The sequence below is a fragment of the Sturnus vulgaris genome, chromosome 15, assembly GCF_052056855.1.
Source record: "Sturnus vulgaris isolate bStuVul1 chromosome 15, bStuVul1.hap1, whole genome shotgun sequence".
NCBI lineage: Eukaryota > Metazoa > Chordata > Aves > Passeriformes > Sturnidae > Sturnus > Sturnus vulgaris.
In genome coordinates this window covers 8,576,143-8,594,991 of record NC_142257.1, presented here as the reverse complement: position 1 = coordinate 8,594,991, position 18,849 = coordinate 8,576,143, and the positions used below count along the sequence as shown (strand labels likewise).

General features: G+C 40.4%; 1 protein-coding gene across 1 annotated transcript in view; it reads left to right on the top strand.

Annotated features, from left to right (window-relative positions):
• Window positions 1-950: 950 nt before the first annotated feature.
• The window catches only part of SPOCK1 (SPARC (osteonectin), cwcv and kazal like domains proteoglycan 1), a 277,014-nt gene continuing 259,115 nt past the window's right edge, over window positions 951-18,849 (top strand). The window contains exons 1-2 of the mRNA XM_014883430.2: window positions 951-1,240; window positions 1,599-1,766. Coding sequence (XP_014738916.1) covers window positions 1,599-1,766 — 168 coding nt within the window. The 5' untranslated portion in view covers window positions 951-1,240. The remainder of the gene's footprint in view (window positions 1,241-1,598; window positions 1,767-18,849) is intronic.

Below are 18,849 nucleotides of genomic sequence, written 5' to 3'. Positions count from 1 at the left end.
TTTACCAACAGGAGCTGGTTCTCACTACACCCTTCTGACGGCCTGGGCAGTGCCTGACGTTACTCCCCAGTGCAGGAGCAAAACCTCTCCACAGCGTGGGATGTGCTGAGCCAGGGAGAGAGCTCCTTCCTTGAAGAAACCCGGGATGACCTCTGGGCTTTGGAAATGTCACTGCTTCTGTAAAAGCAGTGTAAAATTGTAAAACCATTGACTCAAGACAGTCATACCATTCCCAGGGCATATGAAAGAGGTTGTTTGACGGGGGTTTTATGTTTTTTAAGGCCACTATGACGTCTCTTCAGACTGCAGTGGTAGTGAAGACTTCACTGACGATTTCACCCAAGAGATCGTCCCCAGATACGATCACAGGCACCCTCTCCAGGTATTGTCCCCAAGATTCCTTACAGACCTTTTTCCCAGGAGTCCTCACAGCCCTCCTCTCCGGGTTATCCTCACAGACACCCTCCCCAGGTTTCACTGAATCACCGAATTGTTTGGATTGGGAGTGACTTCTGGAGATCACCCAGCCCAACTCCAATGCCAGAGCACGGTCACTTGGAACAGGTGATACAGGAACGTCTCCACATGAGTTTCGAATGTCTCCGTTATAGGGGCACTCCACGCCCTCGCTGGGCAGCCCGTTCCAGGCACCCCCACACCTGAAGTTCTTCCTCATGTTCAGGTGAAACTTGCGTTTAATTTATGGTCATTGCTCCTTGTCCCGTCTCTGGGTAGCACCGAAAAGAATCCACCACTCCCCTCTCGGCAGCCGCCTTTGCGGTAAACGCTTCCTCTCCTGTTGGTGTTTGAGGCCGGCAGCGCCTCACGGCTCCCGCGGCCCAGCCCGGGCCTGCGGCGGCGCTGCCCGCGCTCCGCCCCCGCGCTGCAGCGCGCCCCGCGCCCGCCAGGGGGCGCCAGACGGCGGCCGCGCCCGCCCCGCGCGCGCCCGCCACACGCACACGGCGGGCTGAGGACCCGCCACGGGCAGCGGCTTCGCGCGGGCTCCGGCAGACGGACAGACGCACAGACAGACAGCAGAGAGACAGCCAGCGGCACTGCCACGGCACACACACACAGCTCCCCGGCACCGCCACAGCACAGACACAGAACGTAGCAGCACCGCACAGGGCGCAGCGGAACCGCACGCAGCTCAGCGGCACCGCGCACCGCGGCACGGGCAGCAGCAGGAGGACAAGCAGCGCACGGTGCTGGGAGCTGCGGCCGGCGGCGCTGCCCGGAGGTAGGAGCTTCCTCTCCTCCCTGGCCGCCAAACTTCGCGGAGCCAGCGCTGGCTGCGCCCGCGGGGCGCTTGGCTGCGGTTCCGTACCGTCGTGCTGTTGTCCCCTGGCTGCTCCCCTCCCGGCCCCAGTGGCCCGTTTTGTTTTTATTGTTGTTATTATTATTGTTGTTATTGATGCTCTTCCCCGCCCCTCCGGGCTGGGCGGGCAGGTGGTGGGTCTCGGCAGAGCCGTCTCTGCAGCCAGAAGTTGGCGAGGGCCGTGAGGGGCGAGTGGCCCCGACTTGGGTCCCCTCAAAACTTCCGTGCCCGAGGAGCCTCTGCTGCCCTGCTGCCCCTCTCCGCTCCTCTCTCGTTGCAGATGTCGGGGGTGCTGGTGATCGCTGCCTGGTGCTTCCTGCAAGTGGAGAGCCGGCATCCTGAGATCATCACGAGTAACAGCAATCATGGCAATTTCCTGGACAACGACAAATGGCTGAGCACAGTTTCGCAGTACGATAAAGACAAGTACTGGAACAAATTCCGGGATGTAAGTACTTCTCCCTTTACCGCATGTTTCTTGTTCCTTTGACCGTAGCATCCTTCCAGGGGGCTGCTGCGAAGAGCTGTGAGTAGAAGGGAAATGCAGCTTGGGCAACCGGTTGCTGCCTATGTGAAGGATGTTCAGAGCTGTGTGGGAGCTAGACAGACAGTCCTGGCGTTCTGGATTTACCCCATCGGCTGGGGCAGCCTGGGCTCCGTGTCAGTCTCGCTGTTCTTACGGTCTTCGATTTTCCTCTGGGGAGGAACTTGGAGTGAAGTTTCGGTGCTTGCTGCTTGAGTCTGGTTAACTGAAAAATGATGGAATGGTGTGTGTGCAAGAAGGAATAGTTACCAGTTCAAGCCACAAGGTGGTAAACAGCGAAGCTTTTGTGCCTGCAGTTTTTGTGGAAAGGATTTTATTGTCAATTCTGATTATAGAGATTTTTGAGGCTTGTATAGTGTTGGAGGAAACAGTGCTTTGGCTCTTGTGGTTTTTTTTTTTGTTTTTTTGTTTTTTTGTTTTTTTTTTTTTGGTGGGGTTTTTTGGTTGTTGTTTTGGGGTTTTTGTTTGTTTGTTTGTTTGTTTTGTTGTTGTTTTTTTCCCTGCAGTATGGGAAAAAAGGATATCTTCAAGATGTGTTATGATGTGTTACCTATATAAAACAAATTAATTTCTTAAGCTCAAAATTAATTCTAGACTTCCCCTAGTTTGAATACAATCATGTATTAAGTAAATGACAGCAGAAAGGGAAATGCAACTTTTAAAAAAATAAAAGTAATATTTAACTGTTCTTTTTACTTCTGCTGTCTGTACACTGAAAAAAACTTTTGGAGCACACACAGAAAACCCTGCTTCAATCTGCCCAAGACTGTGTGATGGAAGCTTTACTGTTCATGGTGATCATGAGAACAGTGAGGTTAAATGTTCTTTATTGTCTGGGATTTGTGCACCATGGCCACAGCAAGACTCTAGGAAAGGGAAGACTAGAGCTGGCTAGCAGTGCTGGTAGTACCCTTCTGTAAGAATTGGTTTGTTTCTTTAGGAATCTTGGTCTTTTATAGCATATTAACAAGTCAAACTTTTATGCTCTGCTTTTGTCTCTGTGATCCTAAAATTGTATCCAACTTCGCAAAGGGAAGGGGAAGTCAAAGTATTGCAGTTAAATGTGGTGTGCCCCTGCTTAGCTTATTCCCCCTGTGTTCTTCTGTAGTTTTGGTCATCTCTGTGTGAGAAATGCTGCTCGGAATCTCAGCATAACAAAGTGTGGTCTTACCAATGGTATCAGTTAAAGCTGTCTTGGAGTGTGTCTTCACATGCAGTCACCAATCATATCCATCTACTGGGGCTGCTGAGTTCTCATACAGAAAAGGGGATTCCACAGTAAACATGGATTCTTAGATTTACCAGATTTCAAGGGAATCTTTGTTAACATCTGATTTAGTCTTCTGGGGTGCAGAGGTTAAGGATTAAACTTGTTAATTTCTACATCACACTTGATGTGAGAATTGAGCAGCATTTGAAAATGGTACACTGAATGAAGGACTGACACATTAATTTGAAAACACTTCTAGCTAGAGATAGATTTGCTTCCTTCTTTATGTAATTTTTGTTTTCCACTTCCCTCTTTCTTTTCTCTTTAAAACTAGAGTCCATGTAACTTCTTTTATTGTCCCCTTTCCCAAGAGACAGTCTCACAAGTCCAGAAACTATTCCTCTTCTTGTAGAAAATATTCATGAAGAATGCCTCTCATATTTTAGGATTTCACAGCTAAGAATGCTTTCTTAGACCTTCTGAAAATCTTAAAAAACCTCATAAAGCCTCAAAACTTATATAGGAAGAATCATTCTATGGAAAACTAAAACTCACCTTAACTAGTGGTCTGCCAAGCCAAAGCAAATTGTATAAAGTTCTTGCAAAGCTTAGGTATCTTTCTATCTGGCCATCTTAATGGTTTTATTTAATTACTTCAAAACTAGCATGTTACATATGATTATTCATGAAACCTTTTATGGAGCAAATTAACAGAGACTACTAATCGTCTCCTGCTAAGCCTTTTCCAAAAAGAAAATATTAAAAGCTTACAAATGTCATTAAGCTCTAAATTGCTTGGCTTCAACCAAATCGATTTACTGGATCATAATCTTCGATGAAAGGTTCTGTGTCCACAGATGAAGACATGTATAGGTAGACTTGCTGCCAGCATAGCAGGTGTAGCAGTGACAGCACACTTCTTGCATGCAGAGATGTGGTTAGAAGAAATCTGGTCCTTGCTTCATGGCTGTGCTGTTGGGGATAGATTGTTAAAATATTTGTGAAAACATTTCTTAAAAGGCTGCCTGATAAGACATATCATAACTGTATTAATTGCTGTGGATGGACTAGACCACCGTTTTGTGGATAAGTGTTGATTTCTAGGAAAATTATCATCCCTCTTCCCCTCATTGACAAACTAATAAACTAATTTTATAGACATCATGTCTACATGAGGTTCTCAGTGTAGGCTTTGCACAGGAGGCGGGAGTACAGAAATGGTGTTGCAGTTAAAACTTTCTTGGATCTGACACTGCTGTTACTCCAGGGCAGAAGCCCTGCTTCATACCTTGTAAATCAGCAGAGACAAGGTTGCAGCAATTAGCACAATTACCTTTAGCTACTGTCTGAAATTTATGTCATGTTATATACACATATTTACACAAATATTTACATAACTGTGCCCTTTTGTATGGTGAGGGGAAGCACTGAGGGTGTGGAGCTGATATCTGATGTGTTTGGGTGTGGCCACTTTATGTGCATCAGCACAAACATCTGCGCACACAAATGTGAATATAAATCTGTCATAATGTTGCAGTACTGGGTGGGTTGCTTACCTAGAAAATGTGTAATTGAATACAAAATTTTAATTTAAACTTTTCTCAACTTCTTCAGTTACTCTTTTCAAAATCAATTGGTCATCCTTATTGAGCTATGGGCCAATATGGCCTAATTTGAGGAGAAGCTATTGATTGATTTTTCTTTTTAGCATGATCCATATTTTATTTGGGCAAAGGCAGCATGGTACTTGCACTTATTGTCTCAGCAGTCTCTACTTTTCAGTGAAAAGAGAGCACAGAAGTACACCTCATTTGAAATCTGCATTACAGCCACAGAATCATGTTAAGTTTTTAAATGTGACTGAATTCAATAGTGTGAAATGTGTCATCATTTTACAAAGGGCTCAGGGGATGGTGTCTAAAACAACAGTTTACAACACAATCTTTTTGTGTGATTTGACCACAATTTGTTGATTAAGTTCTCCATTTTAAAATCAAACGGCTGTAAATAAATAGCAAGACCAATGTGACTGCTCTGTTGTGAAACATTTGCTTTTGAAAGTCTTGCATGTTTTACATCTGCCCAGCATCAATAATGGTGCAATGTCTGTGGACAGTCTGAACCTGTTATTCAGGTTTATAGTCTGTCTTTCATCCCTTTTCTTTGTCTGCCATGGGCTTTGTGTGATACATGACAAAATCTTAGCTGTGTCTTAAGTTGCATTTTATAGCTGGGGATAATAGTATTTTTCTTCCTTACAACTGTATGTTGAAGCTGTAAATAAGAAAGGATGGAGCTCAGAATCTCTGGTAACATGGAATTTACTACTCACCTAACCCATATATTGAATGTGGCTTGGTACATATTTAAGTGACTAGTAAGTTTCTAAAAAAATTAAAACGAAATCAATGTAATTATTACTGGAAAAAGAAAAAAGTAAGGAAGGTGCACTCTCTAGGGAGGACCTCCAGCTATTTCCCTTGTGCAGATCTCAGGCTTGGAAATGCAGACATCAGGATTATGAAAGTCAAATTAGACCTTCTGATACCATGAACCCAAGTATGAAGGCCTCAATCTTTTGATCAAACCTGTTGAGAGGGAGCCTTTGGCTTGAGAGGAACTTCAGAATAGATTTGATAGCTGAATGTGAATTCTTATGAGCCTTAGGAAGCATTTATTGTTATGGGAATAGGCATACATGTTATTGAAACAAGTCACACTGCAGCATCTCATTGTGTTCATAGAGGCTTGGTACAGAAGGCACAGAATAAATGTCATTTTTGTGTTAGATCTGTCTTTAATCAAAATTATACTAACGGACTAATTCTATTACTTCTACTTGGGGCTATGTCTATTACATTATTAATGCTTATATATAAAAGGTAATAAGTTCAACTAGCCATGGATTAAACTGCAAAAAGAAAGAAAAAGGTTAAATGAACTAAGAGGATCTAGTATAAACCACACAAGGAATTTCTATGAAGTTGAAAGCTAAGAATCTTGGCATTAACTCGGTTTCAGTGCATGTTTATGCATGGCAGGCTGCCAGACCACGTTCTGAGCATTAACTAAGCTGTTTCTCTAAATTTTATTGCTTACAGAGTTTCAGTTCAGGCTATCATGTTAAAACCGCCATGCATTTTATGTCTGGAGATCCTTGGAGACTGTGCAAGCCTAAGAAGCAAGGCATGGAATGTCATCATCTGTGTGTATACATTGCTCTGACTTAACTGGGGATAAATAGTTACACATAACTATTCATGCTGAGGATGATTATCAATAGATTAGATAGATATTAGACTTCTGACAAAAAACACTGAAGGGATAATTTTGTCAGGTATTAATGTACATCACCTTTCTGAACCTGCAAGTTCTTCCTCACACCTGATCAGAAGTGCAGTGTTAGGTGACAAAACAAATACAGGATTAGGAATTGGGGGATTTGTGTTGTTCCAGCTTTGCCACTGTTGATTTTTGTCGTTTGGGCTGGCTCTTAACACTTTTTTACTGCATTTCCCCTTGTTGGCACTTAACTTACTCTGATTTTTTTAGCCCCAAATTAGAAGTGTGGTAGTGAAACTTGATAGCAGGGACTTGGAAACCATGACCAGTACTGAGAAGGGTTGGAATACCAAGCATGCAGAATTGGAAGACCTTGAGAACTCAGGTAATAGAAATGAAATGAAATTTAAAAGTACAAAGTGGAAGGTCGTGGAATTGAGAGCTAACACAAATTTATTCTGGGTCCTGGCAGCTCAGCTTGAAATAGATGAGAGGGAAAACCTGTGTACTTCCATTGATTTGCAGAGTTTTTCTAAGTTACAAAAGTAATGCTACTCTGAAGAGAGCAAATATATTGTAGGAATGCAGAAAATGAAAGATTTCTGCTTCTATTGAAGAAGTAAAAATGTATGATGTTTAGAAGGGACCACTTAATTATGAATATTATGAGCACTTCTGATCAGTAAAATTTGTGAAAGATTTTTATGGAATTAGTGATCCAAAGGCCTTCCAGCATCATAGGAGAAAAGACTCTGTTTTAAAATAATATAATATATTAATTTACTCATGCAAAAGTCATTACAAAGGAGTGGATTTTCTTCAGTGGATTGTGTCAAGATGAGATGAATCAGTAGATAATTGGTAACAAAAATAATCTCACTGATAAATTTAGGGATAAGGTTATTACTCCACGCACAGTTATGTTTTTAAAAGTGATCTAAATTAGCACTTCATTTTCAACATGTAGCTTGTATCTTAACAAAAAAGATTATGACATAGTGAAGAGCAATAAAAGAACCTGGATTTGGGGATTCTAAAGGCCTTGAGTTTTTATATCATGTTTCTATGAGGTTTAAAGCCCCTTGCTGGATGTTGTCTTCCTCCTTATCAATACAGTGTAGTGGAACCTGATCTGTAACACCCAAATATCTCCTGCCCTGGTGGGATTTTTGAGGTAAGGGGTAATTTATGTAGACTGGGTTCTTTCTGCTGTCCTTTCCCTGGCAGACACCTGCCTTCAATGGGTCTCACTACCAGTGATTTGATACCACATTTTCTTTTTTTTATGCTGTATTTGGATCTACAGGAAGAATGAAGTATTTTTTTGCCAACAGTTAATTAACAGAACATCTCTTTTTTCTTTCTTTACCTCAAATGTAAACACAGGTTTTTCTGCGATGCAGTTATTGGTGCATTCAGTACATATATTCCTGGAGAAACCATTCGGGTCCTGCTCATTATTTGTCATGAATTTAGTCATAAGGAAGGTTACAGTACACTTGAAGAATATCTGCTGGCGGGGTAATGGATGTACCAAGTGGCTGGGTTGTGACAGGACACAGGCACCTCAGGCTGGCTTCCCTGGAGATTATCATTCCAAGCCCACCTTGAGATTTAATTGAAGGTGAAGACTGTGTGTGTGTATTCCAGTAGATCTGCAGTACAAAAGAGTTGAAATGTGATTTATAAGTCTACCCAGGCACTCCTAGCATAGGTTGTCTCTTAGAGCAATTCTTACTCAACAGAGGGACAAGGCTGGAATATAAATGTGATCCAATAGTACAGCTGAGATGTACTTGCATGAAATTTAAAAGAATAGGAAAACATGAGACTGAATCTGTGCAAGTGTAATACATAATCAGCTTCTTACAACAGAGAAGATATGCTTTCTAAAAAAGCCCTTCTCAAACTTGACACTTTCCTTTTGCAGTGGACAAGGGGAAAAATAATGGCATTTATGTCAGAATAATAAACTTGGAAGGTACAGAGAGCCAGCTTTTTCTAATTAACTGACACTTATCCAACTTCCCTAGGAATTACCTAAGACTCTGAAGTTAAGTAGGTCAGTACAAAACTAGGGTGTTAGTTTCTGTATTATGTTTCAAATTACAACTTTAATAGTTTTCTCACTTACAGAAGGATTCTGTAGACTGCAGTAACAAATCATATCACTACCATGAAATTCTGTAGATTTAAATTTTTCTCCAACATACTTTATGCATTTTTAGAGTAACCATTCTTGTATTCTACTGCTTGCCCGTCCTGTCCTCCCCCCCCACCCAGGTGGATTTCTTTTCCACAGGGGCTTGTTTTAATCCAAATTTAAATTGTAATTTTGTCAGATTCTGAGAAATTCGTGAAAGGAAAAAAAAAAGAGGAAAAAAATGCCATACAAATGAGCCATATGTCAGTGTAATATAAAAAGAGTTGATTGACTTTTAGGAGGCTGAGTTCTGATGTTGGTTAGTGTAAGAGCTACTATCAAGCTCAGGTATCCATGTGTAAATTATACTAGTTTTATTTTAAGTAAGTTGTCCAGGGTTAGGGTCAAGAAAAACAGGTCCATTATTCTCAAGGGCCAAAAATTACAAGTTAAATCTTGTTTATGATACCCTGTTTTAACCATGAGGGAGATTATCACCTTTTTTGGGGGGGATAAGATTTCTCGGAAATTTTAACTATTTGCTTTATACTTACGGTTTTAACCATGAGACTAGAGATATGTAATTCCAGTCAGTGTCTTTATCAACATGTGCATGTTTTGAGGGTAAAATGCAAGCCTGTCTGAATTTGGGGTGGAGCAGCTGAGCTGCTTTTCCAAGAAGTAGGACATCATGAGGAAAGTGGAGCTCAAATATGGGGTATGAAAACCTTTTTCTTTTAGATAACATCTACTTATGCAAGGACTGTTTGATTATTCCTTTCCTTACATAACCAAAACTGAGATTTGTCCGAAGAAGCTGTAGAGAAGTGTTGGTTATGTTGAAGCTGATGGTCAAATTGGCACGGACTTTAGTGATGCTTGAGTTTGATTCTTGTATTTCTTATCTTCCTGTTTTCTTAGACAGAGAACCACAGTACATGACAGACCAACAATGCATTAATCAGTTCTCTTTGCCTTTTGGAGGTCATTGTGGAATTGGAAAAGCCTGAAAGATCAGGTGTCTGGCCAGCATAAATAGAAGAAGCTCCCTCAAAGTCCCTGGAAGAATCAAACTATCTAAAAATCAAACATCTGTAGTCTAAAAAGTACATATTTCATAGATTTCAACCAAAACAAGAAAGCAGAGTTGACACAGATGCTGCTGCCTCCAGTGTGATTTTCTGTACTTCCACCACTTAACTTCTAGCTTTAGAAAGGGACTTATTGCTGCAGAGTTACCAAGTCCTAACTCTGAGTAAGCAGTCTGTCATCAGCTAGATAACTCCAGCAGTTATCATTGGGGGATTTGTGTAGCAGGTTGGCAGCTAAAATTGAATTACACGTTTGGACTGAACAGCTAATGTCTAATGACTTTCAAGGCTAAGATATGATTCAAAATTCAGTTTACAGATAAATTGCTAAGCTACTCAATAGTGGCTTTGGCAGGGAGTAGATTGTTCTTTATCTGTCACTTCTGTGACTTGGCTTGTAATCCTGGGTAACAGAAAATCATTCTCATTAAATAGGTACATAGGGACATCAATTAATTCTGTGATCTTAGCTGTCCTCTTAATGAACTTTGTGTCATAAATTTACTTCACTGATTACTTTCTTCCAGTTAGATAGAAAAATACTTTATTAAAAATTACTATCAGAGTAACAATTTTCTGATTAGTTTTTGAAAAAGGTTTCAATATATCATGGCTTACAATTGAGTTCTGACTAACATGGGGATTGATAGAGGTAAGTGATACTTCTGTGGCTCTGCAGGTTGCTTTGAAATTGTCTAATCAGGAAATTCAGCTGTGCACACAATCCATTTGAAATTGCACAGCATAATTTTAATGTGGGTTTTAGCTTGGAGATCTGTCTTCATCCTTCCTTCCCTGGGTTCCACTGTCAGTTCAGATGTTTATTCCAGTGCTGTCTTCTAGTGTTTGTGTATTAGCCTTTCTGGCTTTCTCTTCAGTTGATAGCAGTCAGAGAACTTGAACCTGGACAAAAAATTGAGGTAGAAGGGTAAAAGCAGCTGCAGTCGCTGGAAGTCTGTGGGGGGATGCTTAAATTTTAGGGAATGGGAGAGAGGCTGGAAATTATACTTGTAGTGTTAAGAAAAAATGGGGCTAAGTTGTTTCTTCAAGGGAGTAGAAAACATTGCTTTTAGAATAGTGTGTGCTTTTAGAATTTCTGTGTGTACTAGGGATATTGAAGTTCTTGATAGAATTTGATTACAATTGGTAAATATTTATAAAAGTCAGTTTCAGAGACTTCAGAATTCCCTGGCATTTCTTGGTGAATAACAAGAGTGTTGTACTTTAACATTTGATTTCTAGAATAACTCTGTTAGTCCTTCTGTCCGTGCATGTGCACCAGTGCCCGCTCTGCTACCAGAGCAGATTGTAGCCCTGGCTCTTGCAGGGTTTGCGGAGTGCCCATCGCTGGGCGGGGCCCGGCCGTGCTGCCGGAGCTGTCCGGGGCTGGAGCCGCTCAGGGGCCCTGCCCGGAGCTGTCCGGGAATGGAGCCGCTCAGGGGCCCTGCCCGGAGCTGTCCGGGAATGGAGCCGCTCAGGGGCCCTGCCCGGAGCTGTCCGGGAATGGAGCCGCTCAGGAGCCCTGCCCGGAGCTGTCCGGGAATGGAGCCGCTCAGGGGCCCTGCCCGGAGCTGTCCGGGAATGGAGCCGCTCAGGAGCCCTGCCCGGAGCTGTCCGGGGCTGGAGCCGCTCAGGGGCCCTGCCCGGAGCTGTCCGGGGCTGGAGCCGCTCAGGGGCCCGGCCCGGAGCTGTCCGGGGCTGGAGCCGCTCAGGGAACTTGGCTGCTCAGTGCAAGTCAGGATCCTTCCTCCCGCTTGAGAGTCCTGAAGCTTTTTCTGGCATCCTGTGACTACATGGGAAAGCACTTTTCTGACATGGTTAGGCACATTGGAATGTATATCTAGATTAGACAGATATGAGAGCAGAGGATAAAGCTGGTTCAGAGTTATCCATCAAGCTAATGCCAGATATAACAACAAAATTTATGTTGTGCAAGTCCCAGGACAGTGCTCTTCTGTGGAGCGATGAACTGTTCCAGAATACAGAACGACAAAGCTTAACAGGTCTGTGTGGATATATGTGCCACTATCTGACAGCAGTGTTTATTGGCCCAGATTAATTTCTTGTTTGATAACATTAACTTCCCTCAATTTATATAAGGGATAAATTCTGTTCCTCCTTTTTCTTTTTTTTTTTTAGAAAGTAAAGTCAGGGTAAACAATCTTTTATGCTAGCTGAATGTTATTTATTATTTATTTAATGCTAGGTGAGTAGCATATTGGAGGGGGACTGGGTATTTCCTCTTAAAGCAGAGATATTAGGCAGAGTGGATTTCCTGTATTTATTTTGTTTTTATGTTAAACAACATCTAGTGACAGTTGTGAGGCTCAGGTCTTTTACATCTACTGATTTTTTTTTAGAACTTGTCTAAAAAAAACATTGTTTCATTAAAAGTACATCAGAGTGCTGCATTCAGCAAGGATACCTATAAACATATGATAATTAGTGTTTTAAATACAGAATTGTTTGCAGTATTCCTTAAGCATAACCATGAATCTCTACATTATGGTTCACTCAGGACAGTAGCATCCAAAAGGAAACCGTGCCACATTTAATTAGAATAAATATAAAATGCTAAAATACTGCATACTGTCAGTTATGCACAGAACTGCAGTTATGCAGCATGAAGGAAGCTGGTAAACCAGATATATATTTGCTCATAAGGAAGTATATAGTGATTCAGATCAGTGACCACAGATTTATTAGTCTCTTCATGCTTATATAACTAAGTTAAGTTGGATATAACAAGACACTTAGGGGTTTATTTTCATTGGAATATGAGGCAAGATGGACTGAAATGAGAATGCTTATGTGACACAAATGTCTGGTTTTATATTTAGTCTCCTTTTTATTAAACCTTTGTCTCTTCTGATGAAGTGCTTGCTTTCTTATGTATGTCTCTTACCTTAATAAGTTAAAATGCTCAGCAGAGGAAAGGTTTTGTGACTTGTAATGAACTTTTGACCTGACATGCAATGTAATCCTTTTCCCCTGGAGATAGTGCTGTTGGAGATAGGAAATGCTTGCTCACTATCTGTGTGCACTGCCTGTAAAGGAGAAAAGAAGACTGGTACAAGAAACTTTAATGGGTATAGATCAACAATTTTTGAGTATTCATGTAAAACTACTATAAACAATTTTAGAACTGTGATAAAATATATTGAAACTTCCCCTTGTAAAGTAACAGATGGCATCAAAAATAGTCCTATCTCAGTACATAAAGGAAAAAGAAATCCAAACAACTTCTTATGGGCCATATTTTGCTATCAGTATTTTTTTAAGTAACTGCACAACCTTAGCATCAGTTTCTGTTGAGATACTGCATCCACACTTTAATGGCAGAATATGTCCCTGTGTAATCAAGAAAGAGCAATATTCTATTACAGCAGGGCAATGTACAAATACAGACAGATGTGGCATGTGCTGCAGTTTCCATTAGCAAAAAAAAGAAGCTGCAAATAGGAAGCAATTTTGAAACCTGCCACCATAATTGCAAACCCATTACTGATGTATCAGGGATGGTGCAGTTGATGTGTTCCCTCCAGAATGACGCAAAGTTGTCTATAAAATTTGAACTCACTAAGGAGAGATGTGGATATAAAATAAGATGCTGTAAGATCCTTAAGGCATGGCTGATTTTAAAGCTGAAACTCCCTGAAATTAGGAGTTAGTGAAACAGCAACGATAGAATAAATGTGTTTTCTTCAGTTATTTCTATTGGTGCAAGGAAATAAAATAAAATAAAACTAAAAGAAGAAACAAAACCAAATAAAAGGCCCCCTATACCAAAAAAGTCCCAAAGCATATAATCTGTATTAGAAGCAAATGAATGCTGGATAATTTAGTGGATCCAGATAGAGGAGTCATGACTGAAATGGAGACATGCTCCATTAGGTGAGAAATCATGTCTGGAACAATCTTTACTAAAGCCCAGTGATTTCTCCTCATGGAAAATACCTGGCAGAAAGAGGAAATGAGGACATGATGCGTGTCTGCATGTATAGCAGTTAATGAATCTATAAACACTGAGAGAATGAGAAAAAGGTAGATGAGGAAAACCATGTTTCACTTCATTAGAGGGAATTCCAAAATGGGAGGTTGATGATGGTGTTAGGGTTAGAGGGAGAAGAGAACAGGAAGGGATTTAGGAAGGATGCAGCTGAAAATTATTTACCTGCTGAGCATCCTGGGTGACCCTGACTTGGACACCAAAGAGTTCTTGTGAGCAAAGCTGCTGGCAAGCCCTACTTCAGATGTGTATGTGATTCTGCACGGGTTTAAGCTTGTCTTGCTGAGTATATACAATACATTTTGGACTCTGAGCAATCACTAGTAGCCTATTGCCAGATGAGAAGCTCTAAACATCTTGCCCTTCTGTTGTCTTCCTACTGTGGGACTTGTGTGGTGGGTGGTATTGCTTTTCATTTGAGATAAACAACAAAGATGCATATCAGAAAGAATATATGCACTTTAATCACTTTTTTTCCTTGCAATGTAGTTGTGGATATTTGTAGCATTTATAATTAGCAGAGGAACAGATGGCAAAAGCTTGATTTAAAACAGAGCATCCATAGAGTGATCATGTGCTGCTGCAAGCTTATTTGGGAAGGAGTTTGTTCCCAGGATGATGCTCCAATACAGTGGTGCAGGAGTAAAGTAGGAAGATAATTTCCTAACAGTTGGTATAATTCAGTGTGTAGGACACATATAAAGCATGGAAAACATTTAAACTTACAAAATATCTCCTGGATGCTCATGTCTTAGGCTGCGAAAGGATGAGTTTCAACCTTTACTGTTCTGCAAAGCTGAAACCTGTAATGTATGAATTTATGAATAGGGGAAGTACAGCAAAATGTCCCGAAGATTTCCCCATTCCTATATCTGCACAGCAGAGAATTCAGTTGTTCTGTGCTTAAATTTTGCTAACTATTGTATTGTAGCTTAATCAAAAAACACCCCCAACAAAACAAATACAAACGCCCCCTATATATATATTTTGCCTGTGTGCTTCCAGCATTAACATGGTGCTGCAATTTTTCAAAGCTGGAAAACATGAGAAGATTTTGTCAGCATTTCACCATGACACTTGTTTCACTTAGAAAGCCAGAGGGCAAAACAAAGTGGTTTCTTTTGGTCCTTGTAATCTTTTTAGAAGGCAGTGGTAGCCCAGCAGGCACAATCACTGAGATATGTATGAAGTAATGTTCGAAATGATGAGATTCTGGATGTACAGGCTGATTGATTAGTTGCGTGATTCCATGTTCCAAATTCAAAACTTAGAAATATTTGATTTTAAGGAGAGGTAGGAGCAAGGAGGAGGTTGCTGAAGAGAAAAGTAAGTGAAATCTGTTTTTCACTGATAAAGTAGAGACACAGTATTCTCCATCCCAAAGGAGCTGAATGGATTATTGCAACCATCCAATCTAGTCAAGATCACTTTTTCTTTTTTTGCTTTTATCTATTCTTAAAGATAAATGAGCCCATTTTGAGATATTTATCTCTGTGAGATGACCTGTATTTACCTTCAAGTCACAATGAACTGGATATTCTCTTTCTGTGTGAAACTATATCACTCTTTCTCCCTGCAGACTCTGGAGACAAAAAATATTTCTATGAGAACAGTAGTGCCATTCCCTCAATGCATGTAATATTTTGGGGGATATCTGTAATAGCCAATGAAATGATCTTTGATAGATCTTATTTTTCTCCAGATGCTGAACTATAAATTTAAATATTGTGAGCTGTGTTTTCTTTTTCTTTTGTGAACTCCCTGTATCTCCTCACAGTAAATAATTCACAGAATATAGCAGTTTTGTGTTTGCCTAAACATATTTCTAAAATTTTCATCTTCAATTTCCATGCAAAACTGAGTCAAAATTATTTCATTGATAAAATTAAAGTTTCTAACTGCACCATTTCAGCATTGACAAAATTGAATTAATTGTTAGTCCTTATTCAATTCAGCTGATGGGATTTTTTGAATTCTTGAATATATTTAGATCATAAAACTCTTGGGATGGAAACAGTTCTGTGTTGATTGTGTAAAAAACTGAGAGTTCACTGGGGCCTGTCATTTTTGCAAGGACTGCTGACCAGTATGAATTTTATAATACAAATAATTAATCTTTATCTCAAATTGACATGGTCAGTAATAGAAATGAATTAAAGTAACCATGTCAATATGGGATCTTTTGTCTTTTATGGGGACAATCTCTCTGCCATCTCAGTGTGCTGCTCTTGTTCAGAGTAGTTTGCTCAGACTACAGACAAACTTCAGCTAAGTTTACTGAAAGAACATCACTTTCACAAGGTTTGACTTTTCTGGGACTCCTGTACCTCCCTTTCTTTCTGCACATTCCATAAAAACAGTTCAGGTTCAGAAATAGCCTTTTTCTAAGTTAGTTGAAGTATTTTCACTTTACGTATTATCAAAACAGTCACAACCATCTTAGTATTCATTTACAAGAGCTCCAAAAGCAATACCATTTCAGTTGCCCCATAGCAGAATTAAACCCAGTCTTTTTGAAACTTTAGTCAGAAATGCTTCCTTCACTAAGAATTTCCAGAAACAATTAGCTTCTTACAGCCAGTTGAGCCAGTAGGACAATGTGTGGTAGGAACTTTGCTCAGTAGAGTTCTACTTTCTCATTTGTTTTTGAAGCTTTCAGTGGATTTTTAAGGTGCCTGTCCTCATAGCGATTGCTGAACACTTCAGTGGCTCTTAGTTGCACGTTCTTGGCTTCAGAAGATGCTTCTTAATTGCTGAAAATATGGAATAGACAGAATGATGCCATATCTATCTCCCGGGGTCTAAGTTAATGCAGTTGTGCTGCTCTAAACTCCAGCTGCCTTCAGGAGCTGAAGAATTACATGGTGTTCCCCAAAATGACAGGGCTTACAGCTATCTGCTGGGTTGAGAATTGTTCCTCCCAGCTTAGACTGTAAATTGCACTAACATGACTGTGCAAAAAGCTGAGGAAGAAATTAAGGCCACCTAATCCCCTCTACTAGTGCCACCAGCAGCCCAGTACTTAAAGCTGTGCATTGAGTGGCTGTGGATGGTTGGAGAAAGTGTGGGTGATACACGTCAGGAACGTACAGAGAGTGGGAGACTTGACCTTTGTTTTGAAAAAGATCATTAAGTGACTGCTCAGCAACACAGCATGAAAAATATGCTTGGTATGGTGCTAGAGAAAACCAGTGAAATCCAATGACGGGGTAAACAGCATATTGTTAGCAATTGGGAGGAGTGACAGGAGGATAAAATAAAAAGGAATTTCATAAAGCAAATTTTCATTTTCCGCCTAGGGAGTGTTTCTTTCTGGGCAAGGGCAGAATGCAAGTTATTGCTCACTTTTGTCCAAAGCACTGTTTATAAGAGTGTATTCCTGATTTGAGGGAGCTGCTGCCTTTCTGAACCCTCTAACAAGTGCAGTGTTAAATCAAACCATGGAAGATTTGCACCCTGCTGTGATCATGCAGCTCTTTCTCCTCCCACCTCCTTTCCATATGTCAGCAGCAGTACTCAGCCTTTGCCTGCTTACCCTTCATGAGCACTGCAGATCGTTTTTACTGGCCTGTACACAGAGACCACAGAAGCAGGGGATGGTTGGTGACTTCCTTTATATTCCTGCACAGAGCACAGCAACTACCCAGCCTTCCCTCCATGTCTTCCAGTTCATCACTCCTTGTAAATCTGACGCTGATTTAACTTCTGTGCTTAGTTAAGAGCACTTCTTTTATCTTTTGCTTTCACATGAACACAGTACACAAATAGCAAATGCTAGAGTGCTGTGGGAGTAGCTCCTCCTTCATTTCATCCTCATCATTTCTGTTATATAAATGGTTTTATTTTTATTTTCAGCTTCACTTTCTGAAAAGCAAAGCAAAATATATGGATTTTAAATCTCTACAGTCTTGTTTTTGCCCTACTGGATATGAGAAAAATAAGTCTGTTTTTCAGAGATAGACTTTAGATCATGCTTCACAATTTCATGACAAATTCCCAAAAGTGAAGCAGTAGGAGCTGTCACTGTAATTTGGATAATAAAAACTAAGAAAATGCCAGACTAAAAGTCATGTCCAACCTCACTTAACAAATGAATAACAAAATACCAGCCAGAGTTAAAAAGAATATCCAGTATCCACAGACTGTGCTTTTATCCCTCTACCACTGGCAAGGCTTCTAGATTGGTGCCTGGGAGAGCATTGATAATTGACCAGGATATAGCTGCCCATGAGTGGGAGAGGCCACTAAATCATTTGGCACTTTTGGCAATTTTATGCCAAGAGAGCACTGGGATTTCTGAGTCTGTAGTGAGCAGGATGACTGCTCTGGAAGAGAAATCCTAATGTGCTTGAGATCTCCGTGGAAAGAATCCACTAGCATTTTGAGATGTTCTGGCAGCATGAAGCACTAATGCCACTATTACTGATATTTTGAGGGTAAAAAGCCTGAGTTTAAAAAAAGAAACAGTCAACCAACCCTGATTAAAGCTGTCTCTGGCAGTTTGTTTATATGAAAATTATTCACACGCTTATTTACAATTACACAAGGTGTTGTTTAAGATTCAGAGTTTTATGCCTAAATAGAAACCTGTTTAGGTAAGTTTTACTGTTTATTGTCAGAGGAAAAAATCTATAGCATTTTCTGCCGAACCTGTATGCACATTTTATAAAGAAGTCATCTATGGAATGAATTTACCTTGTTTTCTAAGAATTTCTTTGTCAACAAAGATATATTCAGAAGCAAAACATGCAGCTTTTTTTAATGTTGTCCTTGCTATCAACTAGAGTAGACATGTTCTATGATTCTATGATGTTGTTATAGTTTCTGTTCAGAAATAACTGATGTTCCATCTGCTCCTCTGCTGTATTTTGCAGTGAGTTAAGCTGTGTAGGATTCCATTATAACATGTTGAAGTCTCCCATGGAAAATATACTCTGGTAGCAGAGGCCAAACTTTCATGATTTCTGGGGTTATGAATTTTAATGTGAAACTGGAGCTGAAATGAGTCTTTGAGAATGAAAAATGGATGTTTCCTTATCTGCATTAGTAAAAATAATTAAGTGTTCTTCATTTTTTCCTTCTGGTGACCAGTTTTCTGACTTTTACTTATTTGGAGACTATTTTAGCCTCAAGCTAAGTTCCTGAAAACCAGATAGAATATCTTCCTGTTTCACACAAAGTTAAGTCAGTATTTCTGAAAGGGCTGTTACTAGTATAGATTATCCTTCAGACAGTGCTCTCTTCCTTTGGAA